At 40.6% G+C, this 16,377-nt stretch overlaps 1 protein-coding gene across 1 annotated transcript; it reads left to right on the top strand.

The window, feature by feature from the left end:
- Positions 1-2,741: 2,741 nt before the first annotated feature.
- scyl1 (SCY1-like, kinase-like 1) lies at positions 2,742-16,342 on the top strand. The gene is made up of 18 exons (XM_044363038.1): positions 2,742-2,959; positions 5,974-6,114; positions 7,199-7,321; positions 7,431-7,657; positions 7,799-7,889; positions 8,345-8,500; positions 8,828-8,986; positions 9,157-9,264; positions 9,625-9,738; positions 9,845-10,000; positions 10,126-10,314; positions 11,232-11,307; positions 11,423-11,620; positions 12,250-12,398; positions 12,489-12,578; positions 12,718-13,035; positions 14,356-14,434; positions 14,754-16,342. The coding sequence occupies exons 1-18, from the start codon at positions 2,852-2,854 to the stop codon at positions 14,876-14,878; spliced, it is 2,607 nt and encodes an 868-aa protein (XP_044218973.1). The 5' UTR covers positions 2,742-2,851; the 3' UTR covers positions 14,879-16,342.
- The last annotated feature ends 35 nt before the right edge of the window (positions 16,343-16,377 follow it).

Genomic DNA, 16,377 nt, shown 5'->3' with positions numbered 1-16,377 from the left:
TAGCAAAATATTTTCACAATGGGGGTGAATGAATTAATGAAGACCAAAAGTAGTATGAAGAAAAGGAAGCGCACAATAAATCAAGATACTGCATCTTGTAGTTAACTTGCTGCACACAAATCTTTTACATTGCTCAGTGGGGTTCAGAGCTGATGTGGTTCTGTTAATGTGTACATGACATACTTTAAAACACTAGTTGAACAACATGAATTATGTACATAATGGGTGACACAGCATGAATGAATTGAATGTAAACTGTGCAATGCACCACCATTTATCTTCCTCCCAAATTATTTGGGGTTTTTATCTTGTTTTGTTACTCAGAAGCTGGAGAGTAAAAGTCAGACAAACTGAATATCAAGAGATGTGAAGCACAAAAGACTAATTTATTTACATTATAGTGTATTAATTTGCCAAAACCTTCACCTATAAATGAAACGTCATATTTGAGTTTTCTCTGTAACACATTTATTTTTCAGCTTCTTAGCATTGAACGCCATACATACTTCTCAGGTTAATATGTTAATATTAAACTGAGAAGCAATTCAAACGTATGCCATCTTAAAATGTCTCACAAGTACACATCATCTTGTATAGTGATCATTTTAACACTGAACAGTGGAGAAGAAATACTGATCCAGGAGACTCTCAGGCTCCCACTGGTCTGTCATATCTGATGGATTTACTAAGTCTTCTCACTGCAGATTCATCCAAATCCCGAAGAGCAACATTAAAACAACACTGACAACCTTCTCAGGCAGAAAAATGTCTGAATTGCTCCTCCATGTCGCAGCCACTCATCTATCACAGTCCGGTATGACTTTGGTTCATATAACAGTCCCAAACACTGCAGCACAATGATCGCTAAAATACTGGAACTTTGGTCAAACGTAGTGATCTAAAGCAGTCGTAGGTGTTGAATTATTATCATGATTGTTATTGCTAGTTGTAGTATTGGATTGCAGTGTTACCATCACTGTGCCTTTAATGGGCAGCGACTATGAACCTACTTTAGGATAAAAATGTGAAATGTTTGAGTTAAGTTGTTTAAAGTCTGTCAGTCTCCGAGCCTCCTTTGACTCCCTTTGGAGCACAAATAGTTTTTCACCAGTTTCAGGCTGTGTGTGTTAGAATATCTCAGAAAGAGTAAATTGGTTGTCAAAAATGTGTGCTGAATATTTTTAATGATCCCTGACTTGACCCCTAAACATATTTATGACATTATCTGAATATTTTCACACCAATTTCTGACATACCAAAGATGTGAGAAGCCCTCGGGCCAAAGCCTAACTTCTGTTGACACCTCTATAATGTGGGTTAGGGCAGAGGCTGCCTTTTAGGGCAATAGGTCTTGCAGGCATCTGTTTCCAGGACGGCAGCATTAACACATATATGCTGAAGAATATGCTATGTGTTAATTTCAACACAGGACCCCTCTACAAAACAGGCGGACTAGACAGGTAATTGTGCAGGACTCACCTTGAAGCCCAGTTCATTTGGGTCTATATTGTGCTTCAAGTGGTGCATACTCCTAAACAAATTTGCACTTAATTAAATTACCATAAACCAAGCGACACATAGTCAACATGGGACCTTTGGGGCCCATGATGGTCCGGGGCCCCATTGATAATCCAGCCCTTAAAGTCAAGTCAAGTCAAGCTTTATTGTCAATCCACAGTGTGCGCACGGCACACAGAGGAGTGAAATGTCAGGACCTCGATGTAACACATGTAGACGAGACAAGTGTGCACAATAAATACAGAATAAAAAATCTTAAATATACATATCAATGAATACAAAAATGCTCTCATTATACAAATTAAATACAAAAATGTTCACATTAAAGTACGTACCACAAAATGCAAGATGTAAGCATAAGTGTAGTTTGGGACTGGATAGCATTGATTAAAGTGGTGCATCTGTTGAGTGAGGGTATTAGATTTGTGGGTTGGTTCCTTTCAGGGACCATATTCTCATAATCTGTTCATGTCTAGAAGTCATTACTTGGTATTGACTTGAACCTTCATATAATGAATAATTTTTTGTGTTCAAAATACTAAGAAGCAGAAACGCTACAAAGAAAATCAGAATCATCTTGTGACTCCTACAAAAACATAATTACGGATTGTGCCTTTAACTAGACATTTACATTGATTCATCTAAATAAAATGCATGTTTAACCTTTACATACTGTTCATGTTCTGATTCTTCGGTCTCTCATCATAATTAGTCTCTATACCAAACTTCTGAACCACAAATCTATTCTTCATGCATAAATACTTCATCAGTCATTAATAAACAGGTGATTGATCCTTAATGAAGCTTTCAGAGAGCAGAGAGAGAGTGAATTCTTTAGGTTTTAGTTTGTTTATGCAGAAAAAACATTCACAATGACACTATATTTTGATCTTGTGTTACATAAAAGAGGAGAACAGCCATCATGATCTCAATGAATGTTATTGAAAGTGAAAAAAGCAACATCTTTTTAAAAAAAGTAAACGGTCATATTTAACCAGGATCACCTTCTAAAAATGTTTATTTGCGGCTCAAAAATAAAAGAGTTGAAACATTATTTCCATTTTTGTATGTCCTGGATCAAATTTTAAAAAAGCGTTTTACAAATGTAAATATGGGTCAAATTTAACATAAGCATTAACTTTGTTAGTTACTAATGAATTTGAGGTGGGTTACCTGTTTTTTCCAACCTTTTGCGGAACCAATGTGCAGAAACAAATTTCCACGGAGCCATTTTACATTCGTTCCTCTTGCAAGCTAGCCGTCCAGCTGCAGTCTGTTTCAAGTTTCCTGTCGCTGTTTGTGTGTGTTTGATGAGGTGTGGTAGAAAGAGGAGATGTGGTCCTTTTTTGCCAGGGATCCTGTCAAAGACTTTGCTTATGAAATTCTGCCAGACACCCAGGAGAAGTCTGGAATATGGACATTACATCGGGGGAAGCGAAAGGTAAAAAAAAAGCCCACCGCCGATGCTGCGCTTACGGTTAGCGATAGCTCGGGAGGCCTGTAGCCGGTGTTGCGTGTTAAAGAGTGGCCGTGTTAACTGGTGACTCTCAGCCGAATGCGTCGTAGTTGTCGTAGTGACGGCAGCCGTTGAAAATAAAAACAGAACACATAGTTGTCCTTGTAAAAGCTTTAAATTACTTAAATTGAATGTTCAATCATGTGTTCAATACAGTATATAAAGTTATTCGTCTGGTCCTTTTTGTATGACAACAACAAGCGTTCACTTTTCTTGAAGTTACTTATAATGTGGGGAAAATATAGATTAGCAGAACACTACAGTACTATTATACAGGTTCATTACTTGAATATGGGCCTTTCCGATTTGGGATAAGTTAACGGTATAAAATCCAAGGATACGGAAACGTTACGGGAGGTGAATACGTCTTTCTTAGCACAGTTTAATATACGCAAATGGTTAGCGTAGATAATAAGCACAGATTAGTATTTAAAATTGATTGAAGTAAAACTGAAGGCTGGTCTGTACGTTTTTTTCCCAACGGTTGTCGTCACTGCGAGCAACCGCTACGCATTCTGCTGAGAGTCACCAATTAACACGGTCACTCGTTTAACCGCAACCCCGGCTAACGTTAGTGCCTGTTCGCTACTTGATTTAGCCTCTATACACACGATGTCCGTTGTTATACCGGCGTGGTTATTCATCAGTCGTGTCTGTATGTTTCTTGTCTGTATTGCTGATTCATTGTCAGTGCTGATTTAAGTCGTTTGGTTGCTTTATGTGACGCTATCGTCGGGCTTCGCTAACGAAGTGAACTCAGGCTTTGTTTACTCCGGGAGACAGACACGTATTTCTCGCCACGTCACCCCGTTTTAGCCGAGTTAACATCTGTAATTGAAAGCGTTGTCAAGTTGATGCTTTATCGCTGTAATAAAGGTTTCGTCCCTCATCGCTGACAGCTACTAACAAAACCGACTGTTGTCGTTAATGTCGCTGAGAGCCTCAATCATCGTCCCTGCAAGGATCGATAATGACAGCCAAGCACCAGCTTCCTACTTTCATTACCCTGAATCATGTTAATTGTAATTTCTTTAACTTCTTCCACTCTCCCCACCCTACCATAGAACTATAGGCAGGGGATCTTTAGGGAGATCAACAACGTTATGTGCCACATAGAGGTGGTATACATCATCTGAAAGCTGGGAACCTGAAGATAAAGTTAAGATGCAGTTCAGCACTGGGGGTCAAGTTTTTCTAGTCCTAAATCTGTAATAGACATTGTGTTTTGGTTAGGCACCTATTCAAATTTTGAAAGTTTAGAGGACATAAGGGCTTAGAACATTATAATGGCCATTCCCCTGCTCAATTATGTCTCATAAGTGGTTGCAGCAATTTTTGGATTGATACTATTTGTTATACAGATTTAGTGCTGAATTTAACAATTTTTGACCACTCAATTAATAAAAATGGTCAAAAATTCCTCCAAAACACCAAATTAAGACACAGAGACCTTGAGGAACACCATAGAAAAAATAATGCAGTGATTTGGTATCAAAAACCTTTGACATTTGCAGATTTGTCTAAGAATTGCATTTTTTCAGCGATTGGATGGCGAGCACTTCTGTTCTGGAAATTGCTCCGAAACCCTTTTATTGTCAATATACCTTGGAAAGCCATACATCCTCTGAATGCCCTCGGTCTGTAGTTTGTGGTTGTAAAGTTTCTTGAGGCTGTGATTATCCTAGAGGTCATTTTAAGTCATTTTATACAGGTGATTTCAAGTTTCAAAAAAATGGTCTCACTACAATGAAATGGCTACTGTGGGGACTAACATCTTCACACATAAATGCAATAGGGCTCATTAATCCACAAGAGTCTCAGCTTTCTAGTCATACCCAATTTACACAATTCCAGGACTGTTTAGGGACCCCAGTATGCAGAAATATTCAAATACACAATTTTTAGAATAGGCGAAAATGACGCATTTATACTCCATGCAAAAAACTGCATGGTTTTTGCCCAAAATGGCATGGGATCAACATAAAGTGGATATGTCTGTAGAGGGAGACTCGGTGGTACCCATAGAACACATTTTCATTCAGATATCTTGAGGTGAGAGGTCAAGGGATCCCTTTGAAAATGGCCATGCCAGTTTTTCCCTCGCCAAAATTTAGCCTAACTCTGGAGCATTATTAAGGCACCTTCCCAATGACCTGGTACCAATGGTTGGTACCAATGGATGCGTTAGGTTGTCTAGTTTCATGTGACACCAGTATATCCACTAGCTTTAAAACTGAGCCCACTACAGCCCCTAAAAGACAGTAATGTCGACCGAGGACCTGGCGTCCTTGTGGAGTTTAAGAGGTAAAAGATCCACCTCTACACATACAAAAATACTCCCAATAATGTGTGTCTGATATGGTTTTTCTAGGAGAAAAAAATAATATAATTACCATACGCAAGTCTTCTCCTTCCCTCTCATTAAAAAATCCAGGATCTATAAATATATAAATATGTTAAATCTTAGAAGTTTAACTGCTGGACACAAGATGTCTCCTACTTCACTGTGAAGTCCATTCTCAGTGTTTTTGCACTGGAGGCTTCAAGTTTCCACATCACACTTGTGTGAGTTGATTATTGAACCAGGATTGGCTTCAAAACTAGTTGTGATGTCACAAATCCTGCTCATAGGCCTGACCCTTAAAATCAGGTTGTCAATGAGCTCAGAGAAACTTTCCACTTTCAACAGATTAATGTGAAAACAGCCTTTTAGTGTCAGACTCTGCACATACATCATTCTGCACAGTGAAGCTCAAACATCCAACTGAAGGAACAAGAAGAAAACATATTTTTGAGTGGAGGAGAATTTTATAGTATATACAATATTATGTGGTGATATGATAGTACTGTGTTTGATTTTGACTATGACTTTAAGTTATTAATGTTTAATATAGTAGTGGTTTAAATATGACTCATGTCACCCCAACCTGTGTCCTCAGACCAGTGGAGAGCCAGTGTCTGTGTTCCTGTACGAGATGGCTCAGGGAACAGAGCAGCAGACCCAGCTAGCCAAGGCTGCCTTCAAGCGTATGAAGACCCTTCGACACCCAAACATCCTGGCCTATGTTGATGGATTGGAGGTATGTGTGTATTTGTGTGTGTGTGTGTGTGTGTGTGTGTGTGTATTTGTGTGTGCGTGTCAGTGATTTCACACCCACTGTAATTGTTTAGAGGAAAACGTTGTTCGGCCTGCTTAGCAACATGTTGCAACCTAGTGACGAGCCTTGTGTGATGGTGCAAAATTGTCATGTAACTATCACTTAATTAAATGTCTTGTCTGCTCTTCTCTGCATGTTTGCATTCAGATAGAGGTGAGTGTGAATATTGCAATGTAGGGCTTTAATATTTGCACAGTAGTCATAGTGAGTAGCGCACTGCAGTTTTCTCACTTTTGTTTGCTCAACAAGATTTTAAAATACCTCCACAAATAGTCCAGCTATGGTGAACCATTAGCGTACTATTGTCCATGTTAAATCGGTGCATCTTACATGACTTGCCAAAAGAATGAATCGAAAATTAAACATACAAGGGAAACATGACTAGCAAAGCCCCTCTTGTCCATTCATTGTTTCCTCCTCGTCCTTGTTAGTTGGTTGTATTGTATATTTATAATTCTGAAGATGCCAGAAATGAGTAGCATCTGGGAAGTTGTCAAAAAGTCCTTTTTAAATGTGACTGTGTCTACAAGGCTGAGCTGTGTTTCACTTGCTGTAGTTGAGTAGATCTAGGTATTAATTCAGTATTTACATATATTATCTTTTTTTTTCAAGAGTCATTTTTTTTGGCCTTTTTGCCTTTATTTGAGAGTGACAAGAAACATGGGAGCAGAGAGGGGTATGACATGACATACAACAAGGGTACCGAACCGTGGACTTAACCATTAGGCCACCGCGGCATTCCCATATAATGTCTTTTTATAGAAATCTGTAGTGATTGAACAATAATGTTTACAATAATGATCATGAATGCATCAGATATTGTGTTTACCCACTTTTATTTTACCATGTAGTTAGTACATTGTGATGACCAGAAACCTAAAAATGTACCTTTTTTTTTTTTTAAATTTTAGCTTCTATTGTCATTTATCCTTCTAGTTGAGTATTATTAAAGATTAGCTTGTACAATAAAACCGCCATTAATCAAAGTTCATCTTGCTTGTTACAGACAGAGAAGAGCCTGTACCTAGTTACGGAGCAGGTGACGCCCCTGGCTGTCCACCTGAAGGCCCAGGCAGAGAAGGGCGGATCTAGTGAACTGGAGGTCTCCTGGGGACTGCACCAGATACTGGTGAGGAGGGTGATCAGAGAGCACTAACTGATATTTGGTCTCAGGGGAGCCATAGTTCAATGATTTCTGTCAGCTGTCCTCTGTAAGATCTCTGTGCCTCCTCTCACAGAAAGCTCTGAGTTTCCTGGTCAATGACTGCCACCTGCTCCACAACAACTTGGGTGTTTGGGCTGTTTTTGTGGATCGAGCTGGGGAGTGGAAGCTAGGAGCACTCGACCATGTGGCCCCAGAGCAGGGTGACCCGAGCGGGGTCGCACTCCCCGCCCCTAAGGTTGTTTACCCAGACATGGAAAAATATGACCCACCGGAGATGCCCAACAGCAGTGGAGAGAAATGGTGAGAGTTTAGAGGAAGTTCATAACAGGACTATTGCAGACAATAAAGATAAATAAATTCAAGTTATATTGTTTATTTGTTATTTATCCTGTTTTTCTGAAGAAACTTGTGTGTTTTAAACTGTGTGTATGTTTGTTGCAGGGCAGGGGAGGTGTGGCGGCTAGGTTGTCTGATCTGGGAGGTGTTCAACGGGCCACTACCTCGCACTTCCTCCCTTCGTTCACTGGGAAAGGTATATAATTACTGAACCATCATCACTGATTCATGATGTGTGATGTTGGAGAAACTTCTAGTGTTCAACATTCACTAAAACATCCCATATTATCAAGACTTAATATTTCAGTCATGATAAGAAGAGATGTCAGATTGAACTTCGGAGCTCAGCTCTCCATTCTCTCATATGTTACTGCCAAGCTGCCTTTTAAAGTGGGCAACATACACACATAGACAGCCCAGTTTAGCATTTGATAAACAGAGAAAATGCTGAATATTTGTCTAGAGATCTGCATTAAGAATGTTGACCACAGCTTTCTCCATTTCCTTCATCTGTAGCACTTTGAGGTTGACTTTTTCACAGTGGTTTTACATCTCAAAGGAATCTTTGTTGAAATGGAAAATAAAATGCAGTCATGTGCTTTTTTGAGAATGTTGTAGCTCACAGTGCCGTGTGTCTCTCCGTGCCCACAGGTCCCCAAAGCCCTGGTCCCTCACTACTGCGAGCTGGTGGGCGCGAACCCCCGCGCACGTCCCAACCCAGCCCGGTTCCTCCAGAACTGCAGAACCCCGGGAGGATTCCTCAGCAACAGCTTTGTGGAGAGCAACCTTTTTTTGGAGGAGATCCAGGTCCATAGACTCATATAAAGACAAGTCTATTCATGTACAACAGAGGTTATTACAGTGGTGTTTCACAACCTAAAGTATCAAGATAGAAACAAATCAAATTCTTGTGGCACTATTCTGGCAGGAACATTGCTTAATTTGGAGAAGCAAGCACTAAACTCTGCCATATTATCAGCTCTGAAAACTGTAGTGTACTAGGGATTAGTTGTGCTAATACACCCAAAGCAGTTATTCAGTTCATTTGTTTCTTGGAAAATTCATTTAACTGTGAAAATCAGGTTTTAAGGTAACATTATATTAAAAGTTTCTGTCTAAAATGATCCTCTCTAGATCAAGGAGCCAGCTGAGAAGCAGCAGTTCTTCCAGGATCTGAGTGACAATCTGGACTCTTTTCCTGAAGACTTCTGTAAACACAAGGTCCTGCCTCAACTGCTCACAGCCTTCGAGTTTGGCAATGCAGGCGCCGTAGTACTCACACCCCTCTTTAAGGTAAATTCCTACCTAAGCATAAATTAAACATTTACAAAAACATTTTCCAAACAAAGTCAAATCTTATACTGGTATTAATATCCGAGAGCGCACTTCATTTCAGTAAACATTTGGAAGTTATGTCTCTGCTCAACTTTTTAAAAAGAATCTCATCTCCATCTGTCTGCCAGGTGGGGAAGTTCCTGTCAGCTGAAGAATATCAACAGAAGATTATCCCTGTCATTGTGAAGATGTTCTCCTCCACAGACCGAGCCATGAGGATACGACTACTGCAGCAGGTACTTAACTTACCAAAGGCCTGTTTCATCAGGACTCATGGTGACACTTTCCACCCTCCACGCAGAAGCACCTGAGAGCAAAAAGTTAGCTTAATAAACCACCAGGATTTGTACCCCATGACTTTAATGACAGGACAATTGAAAAGCGGACTCATATCAAAATATGTTGGCTTTGAACAAATGTTTCAGACATTTGGAAATACTGTATGTTTTATATATGTTACAGAAATTAAGTTTGAATGAGGTATTTGGGATTTTCTGTTGCCACACTATCTGCTTTTTTAAAGTCTGTGTTACAGGATGAAAACATTTATTGAATCTAACATTGTTTCTCCTCTCTGTCTGTTTGTCTGTCTTCAGATGGAGCAGTTTATTCAGTATCTGAATGAGGCAGCAGTCAATTCCCAGATTTTCCCTCACGTCGTTCATGGCTTCACAGACACCAACCCTGCCATCAGAGAACAGACTGTTAAGGTATTCAAACTCAAACTACAACCCTGGAGGACTTAATATATGTTACTTCTCTTCAGTATGTTGTCAGCCTGCTGCAGTCGTTACTTTTCTTTCTCTCCGCCTCCAGTCTATGCTGCTTCTGGCTCCCAAACTGAATGAGACCAACCTGAACCAGGAGCTGATGCGGCACTTTGCCAGGCTGCAGGCCAGAGATGAACAAGGCCCGATACGCTGCAACACCACCGTCTGCCTGGGCAAGATTGCCTCCTACCTCAACGCCGGGGTAAACCACTCCCACACCGTTCTGTGCAATATGTTGAACTGATGTTTTCCAACCAGCTTGCTGTAGAAGTCCACCTACACTAGTGTACTTCCTATTTAAATGTTCATCCTTTTTTTTTCCCACAGACTCGACAGCGTGTTCTGATTTCCGCCTTCTCACGAGCCACTAAAGACCCCTTCCCAGCTTCACGCTCCGCCGGCGTGCTGGGATTCGCCGCCACACACAACTACTACAGTGTAACGGAGATCGCTGCCAGAATCTTACCCACGCTCTGTGCTATAACTGTTGACCCTGATAAGAGCGTCAGGGACCAGGTACACATGTCTGTTAGGGATTTATCACTACATGATGTCTTTACTGTGCAGATAAGAAAACATCTACAAATTGATATTGTTACTCATTATTTAAAGTAAATTCAAAAGTGTTTTGTCAGCCACAGAAATTGTTTGACTTAATTTATTTCATGATTTTCTACTTTTTTGTTACTGTGGCCCCTATTAGATAAGTAAAGAACAGGCTGGATTCATGTGAATGGTTAATTATAGTAATCTGATACAAGTACTCTCCCCAACAGACAGTAATATGAGATGTTAACACTGCACGACACACATCTGCCAGCTTGTCTGTTTTAAGGTGCAGAACTACACAACCTAGAGAAAAACATTTTGGGTTCTGCTGCCCTCTATCAGTTCCTCTCACAGAGACACAAGCAATAAGTGTTACCGTCACACAGCAGAATAAGGCAGCACAGTGAAGCCTGGTCTCTACAACAACAGTATTTATTACAAAATTAATTAGAGAAAATGTAGTCAAGATAGATAATTTAAGAGCAAAATAACGGCAGATTCTTTGCTTTGATTAAAATTTCAGCAAAATATCAACATATTAACTAAGAATATTAAGTGGATCATTACTGACTCATGATGCTCAGCAGCTTAGCAAACGCTGCTTTACTTGTTTAATTTAAGACACTGTGACCCCAGATGAAATTTTTTGGATGAGTCTAAGAGCTCAGAAGTGTCAAGAGCAACGATCAGCTCTAGATTCTAGCTGGCTTGTGATGCCAGTTGTTTTTACCAAACTTTACCACCTCTTTCTGGCTAAATAATTCAGCTTCATATTTAGATGTTTAACCACTGTATACTGGAGATAACATTTGTTACCATATCATGGAAAATGAATGCAGAGTTTTTACTCAGAACGTGCTATTCTACCCTCTCCTCTCTGTCAGGCGTTCAAAGCCATCAAGAGTTTTATTTCCAAGCTGGAGACGGTGTCAGAAGATCCAACTAAGCTGGCTGAGATCGGTATGTAACGCACCGCGCTGAGCTGCAACCTGCTTTCTACATTCATGTCTCATTCAGTAAGAAAACCAGCGAGTGGAATTTTTACATGAAAGTCTCTCTCCCGTCTGTCCTGCAGAAAAGGACGTAGCGTCCTGCGCTCAGCCTGCAGGTGCCTCTTCCAGCTGGGCCGGCTGGGCTGTAACCGGCATGTCGACGATAACTTCTAAGCTGATCCGCAACGCTCCAGGGACAGAGGGAGGTGTAGCGGTTGAGGGCAGTGATCCTGCCAATGCCACCGGCCCTACCAGCGCCACTGATGCAGCAACTGTACCTGGTAGGGATGTAGTGGATGTGCAGGGACCTTATGTGTTATCTGCTGACAAACACTTAGCCTGATCATGCTAATTGGGTTCCAGTATTCAAATTGTGTGATATCCAGTTACGATATTCATGCTAAATCAAAGAATCAGGAGAGGAGAATGTTCCTTAATACTAAAGTCACCACAAAAATGTTGTCAGATGTTGTCAAACAATAAGACTCTTCCTCACGTATCTGATAAGAGTCAACAAAATGTTATAAACTGGATGAAGGCAAACAAAAGAAGTCAGACTGCATGAGACACTTCTGCCACCTTATCTGTATGACATTATAATAGCCTGTGGAAACATGCTAGTAAATTATTTTTCAGTCACATAAGAGCTTCATGATTAATAATTCAGGTTGTGTACAATAGAAAGGCAGTGAGGGGAGCCTGGAGAGACATTTAGTAGAATGGCAGTACAGCTGGGATCTGCACAATAATGTGCTGCATCTGTGTTAATGATGATGTTATATATCCTTATATTAGCACACCACCCAACATTGAATTATGTTTGGATAGGTGTATAGTCTTCACATCTGCCAGAAGTATAGACTATGTACTGTACTATGTTTTATTCTTTATCTCGTTCTTTCTATCACAGATTCTGAAGATAAAACTCCACAAGCTTCTCTGACTCACCATGCTGCCTCTAGCCGTGCCAACCAATCGCAGACTCCAGAAGTGACGGACAATGACGACGAGCCAATAGGAGACCGCTGGGACGACGAGGAAGATTGGGGAAGTTTAGAGGTACGATTTCAACACTTCTGAAAGAGAAGATTGCTAATAATTGTAGAGACACGTACGTTTATGTTAGATTATGTTGCTTCTCCCACTAAGGATCCAGAGAAAGCTCACACCGAGACTGATGACTGGACCACTGACTGGTCAGGAATGTCATCATCCAAAAAGAAGGCCAGTGACAGAGGAGTATGTGTCCTATAATATCACCAGACTGCTTTTATGAACCTAATACTACTGTAATCACAATAATATCAAATGAAAGAGAAGCAAAAGATAAAAATGTCTTCTTTTGGGCGGATGAATTGATTGTTTTGTTATTATCTAGGTGGGCCGGACGTCGTCCTCCATGGCGATGAAAAAGCAGAGCTCTGACTGGAGCAGCTCTGGCTGGGACGCCGACGACAGCTGGTCCAACGAGAAAGACGGCCAGGGGCAGAGTTCTGCGGGCGAGGAAGGCTGGGGCAACGACTGGGGCGAGGAGGAGACGGACACGACCTCAGTTGACAAGACGCTGCCGCTGCCTGAGGGGGTGCGGTTAGCCAGCGAGTACAACTGGGAAAGCAGCAGCACAACCAAAGGAGTCAATCAGAACGACCTGTTTGCCAGCGTGTCGCAGAGAAACACAGCCGGCACTGCTGCCACGGTGAGGAGAGAGGGAAGCAACAAGACACAAGAGTAAAGGATAGAGAGACAAACCCGATTTGTGCTGATAAGATCTGAAACGTAAAAAAAGTTTGACAGAAATTGTGAATCACAAGCTGAAGATAACAGATCGATTCATTGAATAGAGATAAAAATGCTGCATCCTCATTTATTTGTTACAAGTTTGACTGCAGCTAACAATTATTTTAATTATCTATTAGTCTGTTGATTATTTTCTTGTTTAGTTGTGTGGTCTATAAAATCTCTGAAAATGACGTTCACAGTTTGCTACAGCCCAAAGTGACGTCCTCAAATGTCGTCTTTTGTTCTGACCAACAGTCCACAACCCAAAGATTTTCACTAAATAAACCAGAAAACATTAACATTGAGAAGCTGGAATCAGAGAATTTGGACATTTTTTCTTAAAAAAATGACTCACAATTAATCCATTACCAAAATAGTTGGTGATTAATCTTCTGTCAATTGACTAATCAATTAATTGACCCACTGTTGCAGCTCTAGTTACATGTTTAAATGAATGTCCGATACATGCGCACAGCTAACAGCTAATGTGCACAGCTAACTATTCACATTGTTGTTGTGAAAAAAATGTGACCAAATACAAATAACAGTACACTTGATGTTACCATCAGATCAGAAGTAGAGGGATAGAGGAAGAGGAGGAGGAGAAGAAGGGAGACGGGAGACGCTTAGTGCTGTCAAATCTAAAGCTGGATTTATGTTTGACATGGGGGGGCGTCAGCATCTGTTTTGACTTACAGCTCAGTGTCTGATTTCTGTTGTTGATCATCACTAGGCTGGTGAATTATACACTAATTGTGTTTTACATTATTTCATTAACTTTGTGACATAGAGCCTTGGTGGACATACTTGCATCACCCCTTGTTTTTTTACTGAATAGGAGACACTCCAGAGCAGTTACTGTGTTCACAATCATTCATTCACTGTCATAGATCAGAGCCATCACAGTGAAGGTTTGCAGATGGTTTTGCTGGATGTTTTACTGAAGTTTCAAATCTCTTAACATACAAGTATGAATATAACGTGTTTTGTTTTTAGACCAGTTGGCTTGTAAAGACGAGGCAAGGGGACATTAAACAAAACTGTTGAGATAATGATGCAATTTGTACAATCTGGATTAAGAACAACCACCTAAAATACTGCATTCCCTTAATGAGAGCATGATCTTTAGGTTATGAAAGCACGCACATGAAACAAATAAAATAGGGGTGCAGTCAGGAATATAAGGGTCAGTGTGATCAGTTTAATTGAGTCGTGTGTTGTGTTTTCTCCCGGTCAGGCTGCAGATGGATGGGCTGCAGAGGCAACAGGAGACTGGGGAGCTGAGGAGAGCTGGGAGTCTGTGGATGGAAGCCAGGGTAAGTCTATCGGCCTGCCTCCCTCATCAGAAACACGACTCTTTTTAATTGGTCAAAATGAGCTGCAAACAGATGTCACATTTACACTTAGTTGGACATTTTATAAAAATCCAACCATCTGTTTGAGTTTTTTTGGTTTTATGTGATTTCTGTGGCATCTGTTCTCATTACTGGAGCATTTTTAGTCCTCTGACTCTAAATATTCACCAGAACTTTTTCTGTATACTTACCTCTGTTCAGGTATTCCCATTAGATAGTTATGATGTAGCTACTTTATGCCTTTTCTTTGAACTGTCTGTCTTTCTGTATCGACCACCAGGTCTCAGTAAAGCCGAGCTGTCCAAGAAGAAACGGGAGGAGAGGAGGAAAGAGCTGGAGGCGAAGCGGGCGGAGCGCAAAGCTGCTAAAGGTCCTCTCAAACTGGGCGCACGCAAACTGGACTGATGGAGATGGAAAGAAAGATCTGAGGGTGGGGACGGAGAGGGAGGGGCACAGACTGCAGTGACTGAACCCGGACCGGTGGATGGAGGCTCGACATTCCATAAGTACAGGACCAGGAGTGTTAGCAGTGAGGAAAATACTGTGAACAGTCCTTGTTATAGACTTGATGAGGAGAGGAAAAGGGTCACTGTTGCTCAGTAGACGACTCTCAGCCTGGAGATTCTCTGCTGTTCATCATTAAGAAACTGAGAGATGGCTGAAAATGGAAAAAGCAGTAATCGAGTTGAAAGAAAGGAAACGAGGGTAAAGACGGAGACGTGGAGAGACTTTCAGCACCACTCGCAGCAGAGGCTCGAGTTGATCACACAATATGCCCCCCTCTGTTTTTGTTTTTTTTTAAAATCCATAACTCACAAAGTCTCCGTTGTAAAGTAAATGTATATAAATGGTGCATCTTGTCTTAAAATGACATGAAGAAATGACACTTTTTTTTAAAAATGGAAAAATATATATATCAGAATTTCAGAATCAAACGTATTATTAATATACTGAATGTTTTTCAGTATAAACACACACAGACACAGAAACACACACACACACACACAGTGGTTATGAATGTTTTAGTTCAGCTGTCACTAACTTACAGACTTTAAATCAATCCGTGCATGCACTTGTGTATTTGTGTGGCCTAACAAAAGCTTCCATGGCCAGAAATGACAAACATGTTGAGTTTACTTTGCACACACAACACTGTATTTTACTGTACTGACCTGGTCTGACAGGTGACACATTTGACTGGATTCAGATCTGTAAATGTATAACGTACACTCCAGACACACAGCGGAGCAGCTCGGACACAAAGAAGAGGCTGGAGGACTGATATCGAGGGAACTTTATGTTTCCTTTGTCTCCCAAGAGGTATAGCGCTGTGGTGGAGGGTTTGTGGAATCAAAAGATTTATTTTTTAGTCTGTTGAAGGTCTCGTCATGCATTTTAGGATCATTTGAAGATGTAACATTTACCCATCACTGGGTTTTAATGGTACTGGGTGTGGTCGGGGTAAAGGAGATTATAAGTTTCTTTTGCTCTTTTTATTTGTGCCTTTATTTATATTGCAGATCTGCTCTGTAGGATCACGTCCCAGAACTAAAAGTTAGATCTGAAATGTCCCAAACCTGCAGATTCTGTGTTTTCATCAAACCTTTCAGTGAGACCCCATATTGCCTGTCTGTGTTGGATATAGTATTGTTGGGTTGGGTGTTACTCACCATACAAAATGCTGTATAGATCAGCCAGCTGACACAATCAACAGCGATCACCATTGGAGCAAATGTCCTGGTATGGGATTGTTAGCCAGTTAACTATGCTGCATTAGTCTTGGTGGACTGAGGAAGACTGGATGCATTTCACAAAGTCCAAATCATGTAGCATGTGAGCTATTCTAAAAATAAATATAATTCAAATTAACGTATGTTTCTTCTTTAAATTAAAGGCTGCTGTCA

The sequence above is a fragment of the Thunnus albacares genome, chromosome 10, assembly GCF_914725855.1.
Source record: "Thunnus albacares chromosome 10, fThuAlb1.1, whole genome shotgun sequence".
NCBI lineage: Eukaryota > Metazoa > Chordata > Actinopteri > Scombriformes > Scombridae > Thunnus > Thunnus albacares.
The sequence above is the reverse complement of the archived record's forward strand: the minus strand, read 5'-3'. Positions and strand labels throughout refer to the sequence as shown.

Coding starts and splice junctions, on each gene's coding strand:
- scyl1 (XM_044363038.1), top strand. CDS start 2,852: ATGTGGTCCTTTTTTGCCAGGGATCCTGTCAAAGACTTTGCTTATGAA. Junction 9,739..9,844: donor TCAGAGAACAGACTGTTAAG/GTATTCAAACTC, acceptor CTCCGCCTCCAG/TCTATGCTGCTTCTGGCTCC. Junction 11,621..12,249: donor TGATGCAGCAACTGTACCTG/GTAGGGATGTAG, acceptor TTTCTATCACAG/ATTCTGAAGATAAAACTCCA.